The sequence below is a fragment of the Haplochromis burtoni genome, unplaced genomic scaffold, assembly GCF_018398535.1.
Source record: "Haplochromis burtoni strain Fernald_Lab_line unplaced genomic scaffold, NCSU_Asbu1 Contig_246, whole genome shotgun sequence".
Taxonomy (NCBI): Eukaryota; Metazoa; Chordata; class Actinopteri; order Cichliformes; family Cichlidae; genus Haplochromis; species Haplochromis burtoni.
Window position 1 is genome coordinate 563,709 of NW_024582607.1, and position 20,256 is coordinate 583,964.

The 20,256-nt window shown below is 40.9% G+C and overlaps 1 protein-coding gene across 2 annotated transcripts in view; it reads left to right on the forward strand.

Annotated features, from left to right (window-relative positions):
- The window catches only part of lamb2l (laminin, beta 2-like), a 50,702-nt gene that overhangs the window by 24,204 nt on the left and 6,242 nt on the right, over positions 1 to 20,256 (forward strand). For both annotated transcript variants that reach the window (XM_005938085.3, XM_005938084.3), the window contains exons 4-25: positions 1,217 to 1,352; positions 2,141 to 2,214; positions 2,443 to 2,631; positions 4,835 to 4,898; positions 6,018 to 6,220; positions 6,425 to 6,545; positions 7,568 to 7,756; positions 7,900 to 8,079; positions 8,173 to 8,285; positions 9,097 to 9,176; positions 9,391 to 9,547; positions 12,530 to 12,670; positions 13,467 to 13,628; positions 13,715 to 13,836; positions 16,333 to 16,453; positions 16,823 to 17,015; positions 17,127 to 17,270; positions 17,982 to 18,213; positions 18,305 to 18,468; positions 18,576 to 18,800; positions 18,903 to 19,117; positions 19,217 to 19,313. In XM_005938085.3, coding sequence (XP_005938147.1) covers positions 1,217 to 1,352; positions 2,141 to 2,214; positions 2,443 to 2,631; positions 4,835 to 4,898; positions 6,018 to 6,220; positions 6,425 to 6,545; positions 7,568 to 7,756; positions 7,900 to 8,079; positions 8,173 to 8,285; positions 9,097 to 9,176; positions 9,391 to 9,547; positions 12,530 to 12,670; positions 13,467 to 13,628; positions 13,715 to 13,836; positions 16,333 to 16,453; positions 16,823 to 17,015; positions 17,127 to 17,270; positions 17,982 to 18,213; positions 18,305 to 18,468; positions 18,576 to 18,800; positions 18,903 to 19,117; positions 19,217 to 19,313 — 3,322 coding nt within the window. The remainder of the gene's footprint in view (positions 1 to 1,216; positions 1,353 to 2,140; positions 2,215 to 2,442; positions 2,632 to 4,834; positions 4,899 to 6,017; positions 6,221 to 6,424; positions 6,546 to 7,567; positions 7,757 to 7,899; positions 8,080 to 8,172; positions 8,286 to 9,096; positions 9,177 to 9,390; positions 9,548 to 12,529; positions 12,671 to 13,466; positions 13,629 to 13,714; positions 13,837 to 16,332; positions 16,454 to 16,822; positions 17,016 to 17,126; positions 17,271 to 17,981; positions 18,214 to 18,304; positions 18,469 to 18,575; positions 18,801 to 18,902; positions 19,118 to 19,216; positions 19,314 to 20,256) is intronic.

The following is a 20,256-nucleotide window of genomic DNA, read 5'->3' on the forward strand; positions in this document are numbered from 1 at the left end:
CAAATTACTGACCTCTGTCATCATTTTAAGTGGGGGAACTTGCACAATCAGTGGCTGACTAAATACTTTTTTGCCCCACTGTACATGTGCATGTGCACACATAAACATTCAAGTTGAAATAGTGTGTATGTGTGAATGGATACACGCACGCTATATCCAGCATGCCTTCTTTTCAATTCTCAGCCGAGTCTCATTAACAGCCATGCTGTTGTTAGCAGCTTAATCGCCCTTGACAACCTAATTTATCAGCTCTGGAATCTACGGTTTCTCTTGCCAACATACCCTCATCATCCCACTCTGGTGTGCCCTCTTTCCCTCCACGTACTCCCCTTTTTATGGCCCCTCTCAAATTGAGCCCTTTTTTTGCTCTTTCTCAGCATCTCTCTCACTCCCTGGATCTCTTAACTTCCTACCTCCCCTCCAAGCACATTTGTCCTTCATCCCTGTTGCTCTTTGACACTCTGCTGCAGATTCTCTGCTCTTATCTGCATCTTTCACTGTCTGCCTTTTTTGAAACCACCCTTCATTCAAACTCATGCCTTTGACCTTGGTCACATGGTTTTATTTCTCCCATAATCTCTGATTTCAAGTGTCCACCTTCACTCCTGCCTCATGTGTGTCAGTCTATTTTTTCTTCTTCCTGTACTTTCTCCTCCTACTCCTAGATTTGGACATTTTTGCAACTCTTTTATGTTGCTTATGCAAAAATTCTGTTACAGTGTTAAGCAAAAAGAGCTTCTTTTTTTATTTGTGCATTTCATCCCGTAGTAGAAGTAGCCTGAGAACCTGTTAGATCTCCTGTTGTTGATATACTTTTAGTGAAATGTCCTAATAATATTTGATGGCATTTAGTCAGTGTTAAGGTTTTGTTGAAAGGATGTTCTGTTACCTAAATTTGGTTGAAAAGTAACAATCTGTAATCTCCTCAGATGACAATCAGACCGCCTTGGACTTTTCATGTTTGTACATTTAGTACCATGACAGAGAGTTGGCATGCTCCTTCTGATGATGAATGTTGGATTTTTGGCAGACTTAAATAGAATGAGGACACTCATTCATGGCCTCCTTCTCTCCTACTTTCTTTGTTTGATGCTTCTCCTCCCTTTCTTCAATACCATAACCATGAAAGCCTTGCTTTCTATTTTAACAATTGAACTTTTTTTGAACTTAAATTTGTTGTTACTTTTAAAAAGAAAACTTTTTTCTGTTTCCTCAGCAACCAGAGAAGTGTTTTGAGTGCAACTCCCAGCATCCCTACGACCCGAACGTACACTCGAACAGCCACCGCATTGAAAATGTGATCTACCTCACAGACAGCAACAGAGTCAACACCTGGTGGCAATCTGTCCATGGTGGGTGTGTGTGTGCGTGTGTGTGTGTGTAATAACAATTTAAAAAAAAACATGATCAGTGTGTTCATTGTTTGCCTCCATCCTCATATATTTATATGCATGTGTGTCTGTGAAGAATATGTTTCCTTAGATTGTGATACACTGTATGAATAACCTGGGGACCTCTAGTGATGTGCAGTAATTATCCAGGTTGTCTGTGATGTAAACCCTGTGTGAATCTGTGATGTATCTGTAAGTTTCAATTCATGTTAATATTTCTACCGCTACGATCAGCATACTGTGGACACTTCTAAATCAGTCTAACTCTAAATTAAAGTTTGGACAGCATTTTGAAGACAACTTCACATTTCTTATGTTTCAGCATATGGACCCACTTACAGGTAGGCCAAGGTCAAATCTTGAAGGATGATGAGAATGATAACAAGCGTAGCCACAGATGTCAATAGGCCCATATAAAGTACAGACTTTTCTTACTCCATGTTTTTCTGTTTTCAGAGAAACAGACATGGAAAAATTTCTAAATCAGATAAACTCTCCGGGTTGAACTAACCCCACGTCAATAGGTATTACACCTACACCAGAATAATACATCTAGACAGCAAAATAATACGAAGGCAAATGGTCCTTCACAGAAAGGTTACTGGGTAAAGGTACTGATGCTACATTTGAGTTCCTGTGGGAGTAAGAGCAGGACTCTGGTATTTCTCGAATGAGGGAAATCTGAAAAGAAAAAAGGTAAAGGTCTGCAACAGTCAATCGACATTCATCAACAGTTATTTTCTCCACAGGCCAGGAGAGTGTCAGCATCAGACTGAACCTGGAGGCTGAATTCCACTTTACACATCTCATCATGAAGTTTAAGGTACATGCACTTTTCTTTCATGTGTGGGTAGCTCCATGTGTTGTATACCTCTGTTGGATGTGCAATACTGTATGTGTTTAAGCACGTCAAAGGACATAATTCTTCAGGTGTGTGTTTGTTATGTACACTGAGAAGTGTGGTGGCTGCATTCCATCAGGCAGAAATCCTTTATCTGTGTGTACAGCAAATGAAAGGTTCAGATAAATCTTTCGTACTCTGTCTCCTCAGACTTTCCGACCTGCAGCTCTGGTCATTGAGCGTTCAGCTGACTTTGGCCGAACATGGCGTCCCTACCGCTACTATGCCTCCAACTGTACCAGAACCTTCCCCAGCATTCCTGCCAATGGCTTGCACCATATCAATGACATCATCTGTGAGGAACGCTACTCTGACATCGAACCCTCCACTAATGGAGAGGTAAAAAGTTTAAAAAGTACCTGTACTAGTAAAGAGGCATGAAGAAGAAGAAGAAACTAAGTTCAGCACTTTTGCTCTTTGTTAACCTTTCTGCATCTTTTAGATTTAAGCCCATTCAAGTATATATATATCTGTAGTTTAAGCCTTATGCAAAAAACATAAAATGTAATTTATACAAAAGTACTTTCTTTATATTCCTATATATAGGAAAATGCACAGTAGGCAGCACAGTAATTTATTCAAACGTGCAAGTAGAAATATGGTGTACGAGGCAAAGAGCTGAGTATTACTTCTTGACGGGCATTCCAAAGCTCTGTTTTGGCTACCTTTTGTTCCATGACAGAGATTCTATTGGTTGTAGATAATCACCACATGAGACTTGTTCCCACTGATTTTCAGTCCAGATGTTATGGAATTTGGCATACCTCATCTTTTCTTCTCTGTTTGCCTTCTTTATGATTGGCCTTTTGACAGCCACCCTTCCACTGAGACCATTTCTGAGGAAATCAGTGACTAGTATCAACTAAGCATCAACTAAATGAATGAGCTAGGGCTGATTGTATCTCTCAGGTCTTGTATCAGGTCTTTGCTGGATTTTTTTCTCTCTATTTCTTAAGGATAAGACTTTCAGATGCTGTTCATCTGCTGTAGATAATGTTTTTTAGCCCTACCACTGATTTTGTCCTTTACTTGACCTATTTGGAATTTTTCATAGCTTTGTGTGTTAATTGCTGCTTGTAACAAAGTATCGAAAGATTTAATATGTGTTGTTTGTTAAGTTTTTTGTTATGTATAGAAAAGACACTGTTTTATTCCTTGATTTCGGTTCCCTTTTGTGTTTGAATGATTCTTAGGTCAGTGTTTAGTGGTTTAAAAAACAAAAAAATGCTCCTATGAAAATGGTCATGTACAATGACTCCACTGAAAATGAATGAAATGCACAAAAAGAAAAGAAAGGAACGTTCAGAAAGCCTGAAGAACAATTGTCTCTTTAAAAAATTACAAAAAAAATCTGGCTGCTTGGAAGTAAAGTATAAAGGAATGAGTGGTGGCTCAAGAATTCTGCAAAGTACTGCAACTCTAATCTTTTAGAGCAGTTTAGCACTATGGAGTTTTCAGCAAAGTAGGTTAAATGACACGTTTATAGTGGGATATTTTCAGCCTGCTTCACTGGGCAACATTTGCTGGAAACTGTCGTATGTGTTCATGGTAATGAAAGAGCATGTCAGTTTGGCCCTTACCACTTTACACCATCTACCCAAACGTCATTTATATCTGTAATATGTTTGTAGCTCAACATTAATGCATAAAAATACAATGTTTTGGATGAAGGGCACGATCTGACAACTCAAGTGAAGGTCTTATGATTTCTTCTAAAATAATATAACATGCATTTGGTGCTAACAGTTTGCAGTATGTTTAAATACTAAGGGTCCCTGGAGAGGACAAATACACCTTTTACATGCTTTAAATTGCAACCAAAACAACTCACTCCTAAAGTTTGTCAGGAATCACACTTGATCAGCAAGCAACTGCCATCTGATTTCATCTGAACCATGGCCCATGTAATTTTCCGCATATAGCACCATAGCACATATAAGGAAGATGAGAATCTTGCAAAAAAAAAATTGGGGTGTCTCCCACTCTTCATGTAATATCAGGGCATTATTTTATTTGAAATCATGTGGTCATTTCACAATAAAACCCAGCATTTGCTTAAATGCTTGGTTTGTGTTTCTGGAAATAAGTGAGGAAATGCACTACTGGTTAGACCTCGCTCACGTGGTGGAGCAGGTCATCTGCTAATCAAAAGGTTGGCGGTTCGATCCCACCAGTCTGCAAATGTCTTTGGGCAAGATACAAACCCCAAGTTGCTCTTCAATGCATCCTTCAGAGTGTGAATGTGTGTGAATGTTAGATAGAAAGAGCATAGAAAAAAGACAAAGTGCTTTGAATGCTCAGGGTAGAAAAGCACTATATAAGAACATTTACCATATAAACATAGCGTGTTTCTTTAAAGCACACTGCGTGGTTAAAAAATATGACTCGAATTTTATAAGCGCAGTTGGAAGATATCAAGGTATATGTGACCAGTCATTGCATATTTTCCATTTTGTGCAAATTTTTGTTTAACATTTGTTGAATATTTATAGAATTTCCTTAATACTGCAGTCTAATGAAAACATCTCTTCTTTTATTTAAGGTTATTTATAAAGTGCTGGATCCTGCCATTCCAGTGAAAGACCCCTACAGCTTAGATATTCAAGGTCTGTGAACACTTTTCATTCATTAAATGCATATAATATTCTCATATATGTTCCCCATAGAGAGATTGTATGCATGAGGAATTTCATACAGAAAATGCCGAACCTTATTCCTTATGAAATAAGACACCGCATTTTTAAAATTCTGTATTCTACCAAGCTCCTGCTGCAAATAAAAGCTTCAAATGCTTCCTGTCTCTTATATTTGTTTAGCTGAGTCGTCTGGATAATGAAAAAGTCATACTGATGTTCACAGAAAACTTTGCACTTAGAATGGAGTTGCATCAAAAGAGCCACATTTGGACATAATTATGTTTTGACTTTGATGAAATCTTAACCAGAGATAAATGGATTGTGTGAACCATCACTGACCTCACTGACACGCATTCATCCCAAACAAAAACTAGCAAACAGTACAAACTGGTGTTGGGAACAATCTGTTTTGTTACCTAGCAGTCGCACCTATGGCAACGTATTCACTGTGTGCACAGCCCTTTTGATATAGTAGAGGTTGGACAGACATTGCTGATGTTTAGGTCACACCTCTCCCTCATTTTCCCACCATTGTCCACTGTTTCAAAGAACTTGTCATTCTACCCAGGAACCATACCCAAATGTTTCACACAGTCTTTGGTGGTTTAGTAACCAGCACTGTTACTGCACAGTAAAATAACACCACTGGTAAATATAAAGGGTTTGTAGGGAGGAGACAAATCCCTTTGGAGTTGTGTCAGGAATGGCATCTGGCATTAAATTCTGTTAAACCAAACATGCAGAATTACCTGCATGTTTAAAGGATGAATGAAGAGCTTTAGGTAAACACAAAGACCTGTCGTTTGGGTACCCTTTTCAGATAATACATTTAGATATAGATTACATGTTAATACCAGGTGTAAATATTGTACAGTACTTTACAAACTCGTCTTATTTTTCATCAGAATTCATCATCAATCAGTACATTTCTAACATTTACTGTCTCATCACACTCCAGGTTAATGCAGAAAAAAAATGTAGAAAATGTCAAGGAAAAAATGTGCATATTAATGAACTGTCAGCCTCGTTTTTTAATGTTGTTTATCTTGCAAATCTGGCTGACTTTTTTAAAAAACATTTCCTTTGCAGATCTTTTGCGCATCACCAACCTGCGCATTAACTTCACAAAGCTCAACACTCTGGGAGATGACCTTCTGGACCGACGCCCTGAAGTCCTGCAGAAATATTACTACGCTATCTATGAGCTGGTAGTGCGAGGGAGCTGCTTCTGTTACGGACATGCTTCAGAGTGCGCTCCTGTGCCGGGGGTCGACGCCAGGGAGATCGGCATGGTCAGTTAGTGCATGATACTGCCAAAAACTCACTGAATCTGTAATTATCAGCATATCCTTTGTAAGACTAAAGGAAAATGGAAAATTATCTTCTTGTTTAAAATAATCAACAGCAGCACAGTAAATCACAGCCTTCTCATTTGCACTGCCCATACTAACCATGTCACTTTTCATCCTTGTCACCTTTCATCTTGCTGTGCTCAGATCCACGGTCGCTGTGTGTGCAAACACAACACAGAAGGCCTGAACTGCGAGCGCTGCCGAAACTTCCACCATGACCTGCCGTGGAGACCAGCGGAGGCCGAGAACCCTCACACCTGCAGAGGTGGGGCAAATATGCACTCCTTCAAAATTCAGATGGAAACATTTGTAGCTGAAATTCTTTCTTTATAGTTGTCAAATGTGCTTTTCTAACCTTTAGACTATTTAAGGAAATAGAGAACAAGCCCTTTGTTGGTACTACCAGCAGCAGCGCAGTCAGCTGATGAAGTCGGCTTTCTGTGACTGTGACAGTATCTGAATATGATTAATGGGGCTTTTTGTCAACCAGTGAAAACATATTTTCACGTTTCTTGTTTTACAAGATAACTGAGACACTTTTTGGGGGTTTAAATTAAAAATAAATATATGCTAGAAAGATAAATTAAGATGTATGTAGCTATGCTGGGCTACTCTGGTGTCCAGGAATAAAGATATAAAGCTAGAAATTTACTTTATAGGTGACCTCTAAAGGAGATGGGAGAAGCTAATGCGATGTGATAGTTTTTAGGGTATCATTATTATTATTAGGACGCCACACAAAAAAGGGTGGTCAGCATGGTATTCATGTTCCTCTAAATCAGGGGTTTCAAAGATAAGCCCAAAGCCTCCAGACAGCTAGACAGCTTCGGACATGTGATAGAAGGCATCGATTTCTGACTTTTTACTGTGTTGTCATAGCTTTTATAGTTTTTCCTACTCGTAAAGACCTCCCCCGTTCCCTTTGATACTACACCAAAGTAATTAATCGAAAATAATAACAGTTAAAACACAGAAAAGTTCCCGTTTTTTCACTTGGTACTGTAAATTTTTATTTTTTACAATGACAAGTTTTTTTTATTATAATTGCTACCGTAACTTTAAACATTTATGGATTTTTTTTGCTGACAGATTTCTTTCATTACTACAGCAGCATTTTTTATCATGTAAAAAAACTGGACTTCTTTTTTACGTTAAGCTGTTAAACATTTAGTTAAACATCTTTACACTGACAGATGGGAGAGTTTTGCTTTGTGACCCAAGACGTGAAATAAGCTTGCTCTAATTGTTCTTTAACTGTTCTCATTTTGTCTTTGCCTGTTTCTGCAGAGTGTAACTGTAATGGCCACTCAGACCACTGCCACTTTGACATGGCAGTGTATATGGCAACGGGTAATGTTACTGGAGGAGTTTGTGATGACTGTCTGCACAACACTATGGGACGCAACTGTGAGACGTGTAAACCTTTCTACTACCAAGATCCAAACAGAGATGTTAGAGATCCACGGGTTTGTATCTGTGAGTCTCTCATACCTTGATTCTCTCCTTTGGTACAGAAATTCAGTACTGAGTATAAAAAAGGAATTTTGCTCTGAAACATAAAATTTTCCTGTCATTCCTGTCATCTTTTACCTACAATCTTCATCATTCCTTCACTTAAGCCTGTGACTGTGACCCAGTGGGGTCATTGGAGGGAGGCGTGTGTGACACCCACACCAACTTTGAAATGGGAATGATTGCGGGACAGTGTCGCTGCAAAGTCAACGTGAAGGGGACGCGCTGTGATGACTGCAAGGAGGGTTATTATGGACTCAGCCAGAATGACCCTTTGGGTTGCCAACGTATGTGTTCATCTGCCGCCAAAATGTGTTTGAACAAAAGTAGATATCTCAAATATTTATGTGCATTCATGTTTCTGTGTCTTTATTCATCAGCTTGCAACTGTGATCCTCGTGGCATCATCGTGATGGGAGCTCCTTGTGATCAGATCAGTGGGGACTGCTCCTGTAAAAGATATGTCACCGGCCGCTACTGCAACCAGTGTCTGGTTAGTAACAGTCGTTGTTCTGTCTCTCAGGTTTCATCCTAAGCTCATGTCCAGGTTTGCTCAATAGCAGGCCTTGAATGCATGAAAATCTACTCTGTGTAGATATTCCAGTGCAGTCCAAGAATAAAAATAAGGAGGTGAAAGTGAGGATCTTTAAATAATGCACTGGAAGATGTTTGTCTTTGACTTGTTAAACTAATGGGGCCATATTTTAAAATTCTGTGTGGGATCTATACCTAAACCGTGCGTCATCACAGCAATTTTGTATTCAGCAATCGGACTGAATCTGAACTGGCCGATATGATTGCATTAATCGGCTATATGCACTGGGCTGTTGTTTAAAAAGACACTTTCAATAGCGCTATTTTCTTGCTGTTATTTTGGTAAACTTGGCCTGTGTAATGACAGAGAATACAGTGCAGTGAGCTCTTTGCAAGAGTTGAAACTGCCTTCATTTACAGCCTGGAAACCTAAACATCCATATTATTAGATGAGGTGACCAGAGAGTGTGTGCGCTAATAAAACACTGAGTGGAGTTTATGTCTTGATGCATGCACAACCATCCAGGTTAGGAAATCCCAAAAAGTTGATTCTGTTCATGTGGATGTAATGTTTTCAGTGGGAGAAATGTTTTTGTCACTCATCCAAGTGACTCCTTCAGTCTCTGCTGACTGCAGATTAGCCATGGATCACTAGCACGATTACAAATAGAACTCCTGCTTTGAGTGTTCATGATAAAGCAGCAGTGTACAAAAAAAGTGTACATGAACTGTGAAAAAAGCTAATTGTGAGGTTTGTGTTCCTCCTACAGCCGGAATACTGGGGCCTTAGTAATGACCTGGCAGGCTGCAGACCTTGTGACTGTGACTTTGGAGGAGCCTTCAACAACAGGTAAAAAGATTTTGTATCGTCTGTGTTCTGCTTTTAAGAACTAAGCGTTCTGTAAATTGCAAGTATTTCGTTTAGATGCAAAAAGCATCAAGTGGACACGAAGTGAGGCTGTGACTCATTCAGTCTGATGGTCTGTGCAGACAACAAATAGACAGGAGATTTCAAGAACACCAGTAAAAGGCTGTCTACACATTGTTGTATGTGATACTTAAAGGTGCATGATGGAAAACGGCCAGTGTGACTGCAGGAGGCACCTAATTGGCCGGCAATGCTCTGATGTGCAGCCCGGGTATTTCTGTGCTCCGCTGGACTTCTACAAGTATGAGGCCGAAGATGCCACCGGACACTCTCCTGCTGACCCCGTACTGCCGGTGAGCACAGCAGCATGGTGCCGTGTAAACCACTTATTCACATTTACGATCATTGGCTCATACTACTAGGCTGACTACGTCAAAACAACACACTGTAGAATCTAACTTCAAAAACTTTCATTTTAAAAGTATTTTATTTGAAGAAGAGAATGGGGGTGGGGTGGCTATAGCTCAGGTGGCAGAGCAGGTCAGCCACTAATCAGAAGGTCGGTGGTTCGAGCCCAGGCTGCCTCCTGGCTGCATGCCAAATATCCTTGGGCAAGATACCAACCCCATGTTTGCCTACTGGTGGTGGTCAGAGGGCCCGGTGGCGCCTGTGTCCGGCAGCCTTGCCTCTGTCAGTGCGCCCCAGGGCAGCTGTGGCTACAATGTAGCTTGCCATCGCCATTGTGTGAATGTGTGAATGACGTAATGTAAAGCGCTTTGGGGTCCTTAAGGACTAGAAAAGCGCTATACAAATGCAGGCCATATTGTAGAAAAATGCTGAGCTTACCCCAAACCCCAAATGAGTAGATGCAAAATTCACTTAAAATCATAAGCTGGGGAGAGCAAGCCATTTGTAAAGTTTAAGGAAGGCCATTGTGCAAGCATAAACCTAGAACTTCGACGTGTTTGTGTCTCATGCATGCAGCAGGTTTGAAATACTGATTGATGGTGGAGAGGTTATGTAACCGCTTTTCAAGAAGATGGTTGTGAGCTCAAAGTGAGAAAAAGCATGATTAGCTGCTGCAAGAAGACACATGACTTTAATTAACAGGCTTTTTTTCTTGTTTTAGCAAGAATGGGATACATGACGACTGTATCCATGGAAGTATGTTCACATAGTGTGGCTTTCAGTAATGAGCTGTATGATCCAACATGTTCACTTAGGAAACCTCAAAGGTCACCGATCACTTACAGTATCTCTACGTAAAAGACACACACATCTCAGCAAAAGGTCAGAGTCTCTTCTTCTGCCTGTCTTTTGTATTTTTTGGAAACTGTGTGAGCAAAAGAAAGATTTCACTCACCATCAAGCATCAGTTAATTATCCTTCATCACATTTTTAGCTTTTTATTAAGTTTTTCAATTATCCACAATTGGAAACAATGACCAGAGTAACTGGCTGCAACAACAGCTTCTGCTGGTGAAACTGGGAGCCCTGAGTACTTTGCACCCAGACCTGTGTCCTGTTCCTGAGTTTTGACAGAACTTGCAACCGGTTGCAATTTCCGCATGTAAATGGTTCAGCTCTTTATCCTTTCAACCACATCCAAGGGTGCGTGGGAACTTGCCGAACCAGTCTGCATGTGTTTTGTGGGCTTCAAGAAGGCTGCATTTCTCAGTATGTCCTGTGGAGGAGTGTTTTGGTTTCATAGAACATTGAACTAATTTTTGGGAGCTATCCCAAAATGAGCTTGATCTACATGGCTGGTGATAAGTCAGCCTCTTTCTCAGTGGAATGGGATTTCACCAGAGCTGCTCTCTGCTACCACTTCTGTTTATTGCTTTTATGGAGAAGAATGAAAAAGATACAGAATTTCTAGGCACAGCCGAGGTGTAGCGGGTGGAGAGTTTGGTGCTCTGAGGAGTTCATCTTTGCTTTTTGCAGATGATGTGGTTCTGTTGCCTTCATTGAGCCATGACTTCCATCTTGCATTGGAAGAGGCTTGGGTTTGTAGTTGAGTGTAAAACGGTTATGATGTGAAGTCTGAGGTGATGGTTCTCAGATGAAAAGGGTGGAGTTTCCACTCCTGGCTCGGAGCAAGTGGCTGCTGTAAGTGGAGGAGTTTATGTATACTCTACATCGAGAGGGCCATTTGAGATACTTGGACCATCTCACTTGGATGCCTCCTGGGCATCTCCTAGGTGAGGTATTTCAGTCATGTCCTAACAGGAGGAGGCCCTGGCATATACCCAGGACACTCTCGAGGGTGTCCTTTGGCTGCTTTGGGAACGCCTCGGCCTCCTGTAAAATAGCTGAAAGAAGTGGCCGAAGAAAGGAAAGTCTCTGCTTAGACTGCTGCCCCTGCAACCCAGACGGATGGACCGGATAGGACCAGACTGATCACCAGACAACAAAAGGGTCCCCCCAACCACCCTGTTTCAACAAGGAGATCTTGTCACTGCGACAAGTCTGTTCCTGTAATCGGCAACTAATTTTACATGCCTATCAGACTCCATTCTTCCTCACATCACTGTTTTTGTTGTTTACCACCTGTTTGTACCCACATTTGTACATTTGTTGTTCACTGTTTCTGTCTTCTGCACTCACCACCTGCTGCCATCCTCCTCATTGTTAATAGACACACAGCATACAATAGTTCCTCCTTTAGCCCTCAGGGCAAGCTGCAACAGTCCTCACTTACAACATCACAGCTGCAGGAATGTAGGGAAAACTCCAGTGACTCAGGAATGTTATGAGAAGAAATGTGAGACACTAAACAAGTGAAGATATTGCTTGAACAAATAAGGGTTGGTGTCTTTAAGTTGTTAAAGTTGCAGGATGGTGTAGAATAAGCAAGATGTAGTCAAAGTGCTGGATCTCTGTGCAGGCCTTCACAGCTGAAGTAATCCATGACATTGCTAGACCAGATCACAGATACCGACATGTCACAATTTATTATTGCTGTACAACAAACAGCACACACAAAAACATCTCACATTTTTCTTATCATTGTTTCTCTCTGTTACACCCCAGCAATTTGAGCACAGGAGACGAAACCAAGGTGAAGGTGTTTTGACATGTTTTGCTAAATGTTCTATGCACGAAAGACTCAGATCATTTCATCTCAGTTTGATAACTTTTGATAAAAAACATTTTTTGTTATTTACTTGCTTGTGAAAATTTGTTTGTATTTGTGTGGCGTATATAAATTTGACACTGTTGAAGATGGGATGGTGTTTTTTTGTGTTTTTGTGTGTGGAGAACTAGAAATAAAAATGTTATTTTCCTTAAACAGTCAGTTAAAAGTCAAAACTCTCCTCTTCTCTCCCCTCCAGGGCCAAGTTCGCCAACAAGCAACTAATGACTGTGTTCAGCACCTCAGCAACCAGCTCAGGAGGCACCGGCGGCACCGTAACATTGCCAAGTCGCAGCAACATCAGGCAGCACTGAGACGTATTCGGCAGCTTCAACAAACAGTATGATTTTTGTTTCTTTTATTGACTTATTCATTTAATTTTTGGTTTGTGAAGACCCCTAATAGGAACAGCTCACCACTGTACTATGCCTCTTTATACTGAGGTGTTTCTGTTATTTAGCCTATGCTTACTGATATAAATTGCATGGAAAAATAAAAGAAACAGTCATTATTAGACTACAGCCTCCAATAAGACTCTGCAGTTGTATCAGGAGAGTTAAATAGCAGAGCATTACTAACGTCTACAGTTTTAGGCGTTTGTGGTCATGTGCACGTAGACCACTTTCCAAGTGGACGTCAGTTTGCCTAATTAAAAGCTTAACTGTCAAATCAATGATATCAGCACAAACTAGTCAACCTGAAAAAAGAGTGTGGGGGTAGTGGGTACAAGACCACCAACACTGGGACAGATTAAAGAACAGGAATCCCAAAAGAGTCAAAAACATAATGGAAAAGTATTCTTTATTATTTAATTTTAATATATCAGGTCTTGTATTAACAGATGATAGACTGGAAGTCAAAACAGAGTTAAAGAAAGAGTTACTGTTGGAATAGCAACGTGATTGTAATAACACTGATGGGGTTATAACAATCACAATTATTTGGTAAGCTTTGGTAATTTTAAAAGTTGTTTTATGAGACTTTTTCATTCCACCGACCTTTAATTCAGAGCTGCTGGCAGGAAGTCAGTTATGTCAGTAAGAGGAAACAGCATATAGCACAAGTATTGCATAAAGTAGAAGTGATAATAGGTCAAAAAGAAAGCCATGCTTTGGTGATGTGTCTTTGTTATTCAGCCGGATGTGAGGACCGTTCATAGAGAGCACACTCTCAGCCATATGGTGACATGGACAGGACCTGGTTTTTCCCGTGTTAAAGATGGCGCTGGTCTGGTTTTCACCATTGATAACATACCCTATGCCATGGAGTATGACATCATGATCCGCTATGAACCTGAGGTGTGTGAGTATGGAGAGAATATGATGTTTTTTGTTTTAAAAAAAAGCAAAAATAGAAGTAAAAGCCTTTTTCCTTTTGTGTGTAGTCTACAGAGAACTGGGAGGCTGTTGTTAGTATTTCATCTGTAGAATTGCCCTCCAGTCTCCGGTGTGGAAACCTCCTACCTACTGAACAGCTCTACACTGTCACTTTGCCACACCACAACAGGTAACAGGACCTGAATGAATGCATGCGAGTGTGCATGGGGTTTGCATGTAATCCAGAGAGGGAGCCATCACAGCCAGTATGTTTGCAGGATTTGTTCAGGAAAAATTGCATCATTACATTGTTGTAACTGTAACTTGCTCTCAGTCAGGCTTATTCCACTATACCAGGGGTCGGCAACCTGCGGCTCTTTAGTCCTTATAGTGCGGCTCCGCGTGGTTTGGGAAAATAAATTAGTAATAAACAAGTATTTAGCTGAAGTGGATTTTATTTATGTTAGTTCTTTTTTAACTTGTGGTTCTAAATTGGAAGATTATTGTGATATTGAAATATAAAAATAAAATAACATTCTATTATTTTTTTCATTGCTCAAAATAAGCGTCACACTCGCGGAAGCCGGTATACCCGCCGAAACGCCTTGCATTTATCGAGACTTTCAAACCCCAGGTAGGCCAATTATGGATCTTTGGATCCACATTGTGTCAGTAGCTGTTCTCCACTGTGAACCAAACACCGCTCACGCCTCACAGATGACAGCTTACAGTCCTACGTAAAGATGAAAGTGACTTCACTGTGCGCAGAGGTTCAGGAGCCGAAGTCCCATTGTAAACATATCACAGCAGACCCGACGATGTTTGCATGAACACGCTTTTCAGCATCTCTTTATTGACCACTTTTCTCACACACGGTTGCTGTACGCATACAGCCGGCTGTAGCTTTTCAGCTCACAGCCCAACACATACCAACACAACAGCATAGATGGCACAGACGTTAAGGCGGCGAGGCGTGATTGCGGGTGCCGCTCAGGTGCGTCCGCCTCCCCTGCAGCGGCGCAGCAGACACACACCTTAAACTGGTAAAATACATATTTAGGTAGAATTTTGCAAACATTTATTTTTCTTTTTTGAGCAGCATAGTGCTTTTTTTCCAATTATTTTTTAAAAGCCAGGTCCAAAAGCCCAAAGGCGATATAAGGGTGGCGGCTCAAAACAGTTTTTGTTTGCTACATGGATCATTTTAGTTCAGCTGGGTGTCTTTCCTTTTGTTATATTTCTTTAAGAGTTCAAAATATGTTAATTACAAGCAACACACCTTAGTTGTTCACACAAAGCATAAAAGTAAAACACTATATATACAGTGTTATCTTCATTTTAGATGTCAAAAAGTATTTGCAGCTCCCAGTGTTTTCTCTTGCGTGGAAACCAGGTCCAAATGGCTCTTTGGGCGTTAAAGGTTGCTGACCCCTGCACTTTACCCTCCTGCAGTTTTTGGGACAGTAAGTTTCAGGTCTCTAATAAGCAACCATCACTTTAGAAATAAACAGCAGCACCGAGCGCCCACTCATTGATAAAATAATTAACCGCAATTAAAATTGTTTATTTTCCAACACTGTGCGCTAAATCACCAGATTAACAATTTTCTGTCATTTTTACAGCTATGTTGCATTTTACTGGTATATTTTTCTAATCTTTATAGACTTTATCACCATTTGATAACATCTCTGTAGTGGGTGACACTCGCAGGGATCATTTTCTGTGGGATAAAATTTATATTCCTTTGGAGGAAGGTCAGCACTTTAGACTGATGACTGCAGAGTCAAAGTCATAATTCTTCATTTATTTGTATAGAGAAACAGAGGAAACATAAACAGGGTATAAGTTAAAATGCTCAAAACTGAAACGGTTTAGCTTTTCTGCTGAAAAGCATTTCAGAGTTTTAACTCATCTGGAACTAAGACCCTGCCCGGATCTGGCACTTCAACCGGAGCATATCACAGCTTCCTTTCTCTCCCGCAGTGGATCTGTCAGCTAAAACCAATTAGTAAAGTGAGACCAAAACACAGACGCAGGAGTTACAGCAAATATGGGTAGCTCAAGTCAACCCTGGTATAAAATGCTTGTTCTAAAAAACAACAGGAAACAAACTGGCATGGTACTGTTCTGTAGTTTACTTTCATATTGGGTGTTTTCTAGTCACTAAAACCTGTTTTAACTGCACAGCACTGTTATTGATCTCATTTGCCATACTGTTTTCAGAGAGAACCACATTTACAAAAACCAAGGCTCACACTGTGTTATTTTGATTAGCATCTATCTCTCTCCCTCATGCTCTCTCATCAAATCTGCAAATTTCTTACATTGTTTTCTAATTTTCTGCTTTTAAAAGTCTTTGCTTAGAAATTAACACATTGTTAGTGTTAGTCACCAGAACTTTCTACTCCTATCAGTGCATTTATTGTGATTGTGACCCAATGCTAATTTGTCCTACTTAGTAGATTTGACTCTAAAACTTAATATGCTGTCATAATAACTTCAAGGCACAAATATGCCGACATAGCTGGACCTTTTTTCAAGTGAATGACAACCAGGATATGTCACTTCACAGGCTTTGTTAATGTTGCCTCTCCACACATGAAATGAGAGTGGAAAGTAAAAGTAAGATAAAGTATAAAATATATCTATCATTACATGTTCTTTCATGTTCAATGTGTTCTTGCAGATACATCCAGATGCCCAGACCATTTTGTTTTGAGCCCAGCAATCGTTACGTGGTTACAATCAGGTTCCAGCGTCATGGCGCCACACACAGACATCTCACTGCCTTCATTCTTATTGACTCGGTGAGCTAAGACTGGAAGCCTTCCCCTTTCATTATGCCCTTCTCATTCAGAAGTGCTGGAAGTTGACATCACCATGGCTTAGTCGGCTTTGGCTGTGCTTTTACTAGTATGGCTGTTAAGTCTGAACATGGTCCAATTGAGCTGCAGCAGTGGGTGGCCTGTGGGGGTGTTGCTTGGTGTTTTGCACCATCACATTTCCCCCTAGTGGTGGGACAATCAAATTGCAGTAACAGAAGTTGCGAAATGATTGTACATATAATAATAATAATAATATACATTTTGATTTAAGAACTTAAGGTCATTGTCTTATCATTCCTGTTTACATTAATTGATGTAGCTGTCTCAAAGCTTTCTTTTTTCGCCCAATAGCTGGTATTGATCCCTAAATACATGGAGCTTCCTGGGTTTCAAGGTAACACACCAGAGTCAGAGCAGCGTCAGGAGGAGATGATCCGCTACATGTGTCTTGATTCCTTTATGATCACTCCGATGCCTGCACTGGCTGAGATGTGCTCTAAACTCATCTGCAGTATTTCTTCCATTATTCACGACGGTGCCCTGCGTAAGTAGACACAAAAACACGAGGATGACAAATCCATTCAAACTCAGCACTGTTTTAAATGATAAACATTTCCTTTTGTGTATTCCATTTATTCATATCTGCTGTATCCAGCCTGTGAGTGTGACCCTCAGGGCTCCCTCAGCGGTGAGTGTGACGTAGTGGGAGGTCAGTGCCGTTGTAAACCCAACGTGATTGGCAGGCGCTGTGACCAGTGTGCCCCGGGGACCTACGGCTTCGGTGTGAGCGGCTGCACTGGTGAGTCTGCCCACTGATCAGCTCAGTCTGTCATATAGTTCTGTTTATAAAACTGTGATTTCACACAGTAATCTACAGCACAATAAATCACTTTATACTGTTTCAGCTGTAATTTTCTTTTATTTTCTTTTTTCCTGCTCATGAGCTGTTTTGCAAAATAAACATTGTCATAAATCCATTTATTACTCAGGCTCGTTTTCCCCGTCAGGGAGAAATACAATCACCCTGACATGGTTTTGTTGGTTTTACTGACATTGTGTTCGAGGCCATGTACACAAACGCACACCTAGAATGAATTGTAGGTTAAATGATGAGACATGTAGACATGAAATATGTAAATCACATGTGCGACTGTAAAAATGGGCTCACATACTCTGTTCTGTATTAATGAAGCTACTTATTTAACTTGCTGTTTTCTTTCTTTTAGGAGATACAAATCAGGGCCATTTAGAATAATAATAATGATCATAAGTTTTCTAAGCAAGATTAAATGTTCAACATAAAGCAAATCAGAGAAAAGCTTATAAAGTGACACATTTGCTCGTTCTAATGGGAAAAAAAAGAAACTTTAAAGAGTCGGTTTATACACACACGTTCATGTAAATATGTGTGACTCATTGGTAAGGCAGCTGTATTTTTAAATATATATAAATATATATATTCATGTTTGGGGGAAAAACAGAATATAACCCTCTAAACTCCCCTACCCAGCCTGTGACTGCCACTCCGACGGCTCATTGAGCCACCAGTGTGACCCAGTTACAGGCCAGTGTCAGTGCAGACAAGGAGCCACAGGGCGGCAGTGCTCTGACTGTCAGCCGGGCCAGTGGGGCTTCCCCAGCTGCACCCCCTGTCAGTGTAACGGCCATGCAGACCTCTGCGATCCCCGCACGGGAGAATGCCGAGGCTGCAGGGACTTCACAGCAGGACATCTCTGTGAGCGGTAAGGAAAATTCAGTGCCACACTTCACACTTCAGCTCCTTTGTCCGAGTGATCAAATTGAAAGCAAATCTTTTATCTCATTTTGTTCCAGTTGCATGGACACGTTCTTTGGAAACCCAGCACTTGGATCAGGGCAGCACTGCCGGCCCTGCCCCTGCCCAAATAACCCCAACTCCGATAACTTCAATGCGTTATCTTGTCAGGTTGACCACAGCTCTGATCAGATCATGTGTAACTGCAAACAGGGCTACATGGGTGAGCGCTGGTTCATACTGGTTCATTCATCCATGTTTGACTGACAGCACTGTGCTGTCAAGTAAATGAAAACGACTTGTATCTTTATTCCAACTTTTCTCTCGTAGGTCTTCGGTGTGACCAGTGTGCCCCTGGTTACTATGGTAACCCTGAGCAACCTGGTGGACAGTGCTTTCCATGTGAGTGCAACGGCAACATAGACACCCAGGATCCTGAGTCATGTGATCCCAGGACTGGCGAGTGCATCAAGTGCCTGTACCACACTGACGGCCCGTCTTGCGCCCAGTGTCAAATCGGTTACTATGGCAACGCTTTGGCCCACGATTGCAGACGTGAGTGATGACAAAGTCACTGGATTACATAATCTTTTAAAAAAAAAAAACGTGGGTGTGTGATTTATGTTTTTTTCTCTGCACACCTGTTCCTGTTCTTAGGCTGTACCTGTGTGACTGCTGGTACCCTACAGTCTGCTTGCAGCGATGGACACTGTGACTGTGATCGGCAGACTGGAGCCTGTCTCTGCAGGGAGCATGTGGTAGGCCATAACTGTGACCAGTGTGCACCTAACTACTGGAACTTCGGTCAGGATCAGGGCTGTGAGGCGTGTAATTGCAACTCGCAGCACGCTCTGGGAACTCACTGCAACATGGTGAGGAATATTGCAAGCTTCTGTCTAAAGAGGGCCTCAGATGTGCTTTTTGATATGCTTGTTGTGTACCTGTATTGGACCAGTTTGTGTGCTCTTCAGTTCACAGGCCAGTGTCACTGTCATTCAGGCTTTGGAGGTAAACAATGCACCGAGTGTGAGCTGTTCCACTGGGGAGATCCACGGGAGCAGTGCCACGGTAAATCACACTATGACTTTTATGAACGCCATGTAACGTCTTACATCACAGGTGGCTTTTTCTGAGCATGATGAGTGTGAACAAAAATAATTCATAATCATTCAATGAAGAATATAATACATTTGTGTTCCACACATTGCTTTCAGATTAAATGGGATCAAAACAAATTGCTGCTAAATTACTAAATTGACAGTCAGATTTAAAATCACCCTCTTCAAAAAATAGGCGGCCAGTTTCACAAAGTCACCCGTGATGGGCTATAATTTATTTTGCACAAAGATCGCGTGAAACCACTTCAACATTTCAGACTAGGTTGCCACAACAGTTAGAGTAAATACCAAACATTAGGACAGATTACAAGTTTGAAATGCAGCATGAAATATAAACTCTATAGCTTACCCAGGAGACACAGTACATAGGGACATGTTACACCAGTAACATCAGTGATCCACTCTTTACCAAGAAATATATTAATCAAACAGTTAAATTAGTCCTTCAAACATTTCGGCTTCTGTAACCAGAGCTGAGTATTTTGGTGTGTTTGGTTGTTTGTTCTTAAATGTGTTTTTTAAAAATCTTGTTTTACACTAAATTCATACTTACTTATTATCCTCAAGAGCCGATGCTTTGTGCAACGTCTGGATTTTAGGGATCTGTTTCACCTGTACTGGTTAGATCTACAGCTTGGTCAGCATCTGCGGTTATGTCTGAAAGTTTCTGGACAGTTGTGTTTGTTTCCAGCTGTGACTCAGTACACCTCAATGCAGGTTTGAAAACAAAAGAAAAGATGCCATTACATTGCAGACTGTCATTTCATTTCAAGACAATAATCAATAATATTGTGCTAACCTTTGAAAGGATACACCTTAAACCTCCTGGAAAGCATTTCTTCCTCACATCACCCCGCAGTCATTCGCGACTTTTGTCTTCCTTGGATATTTGG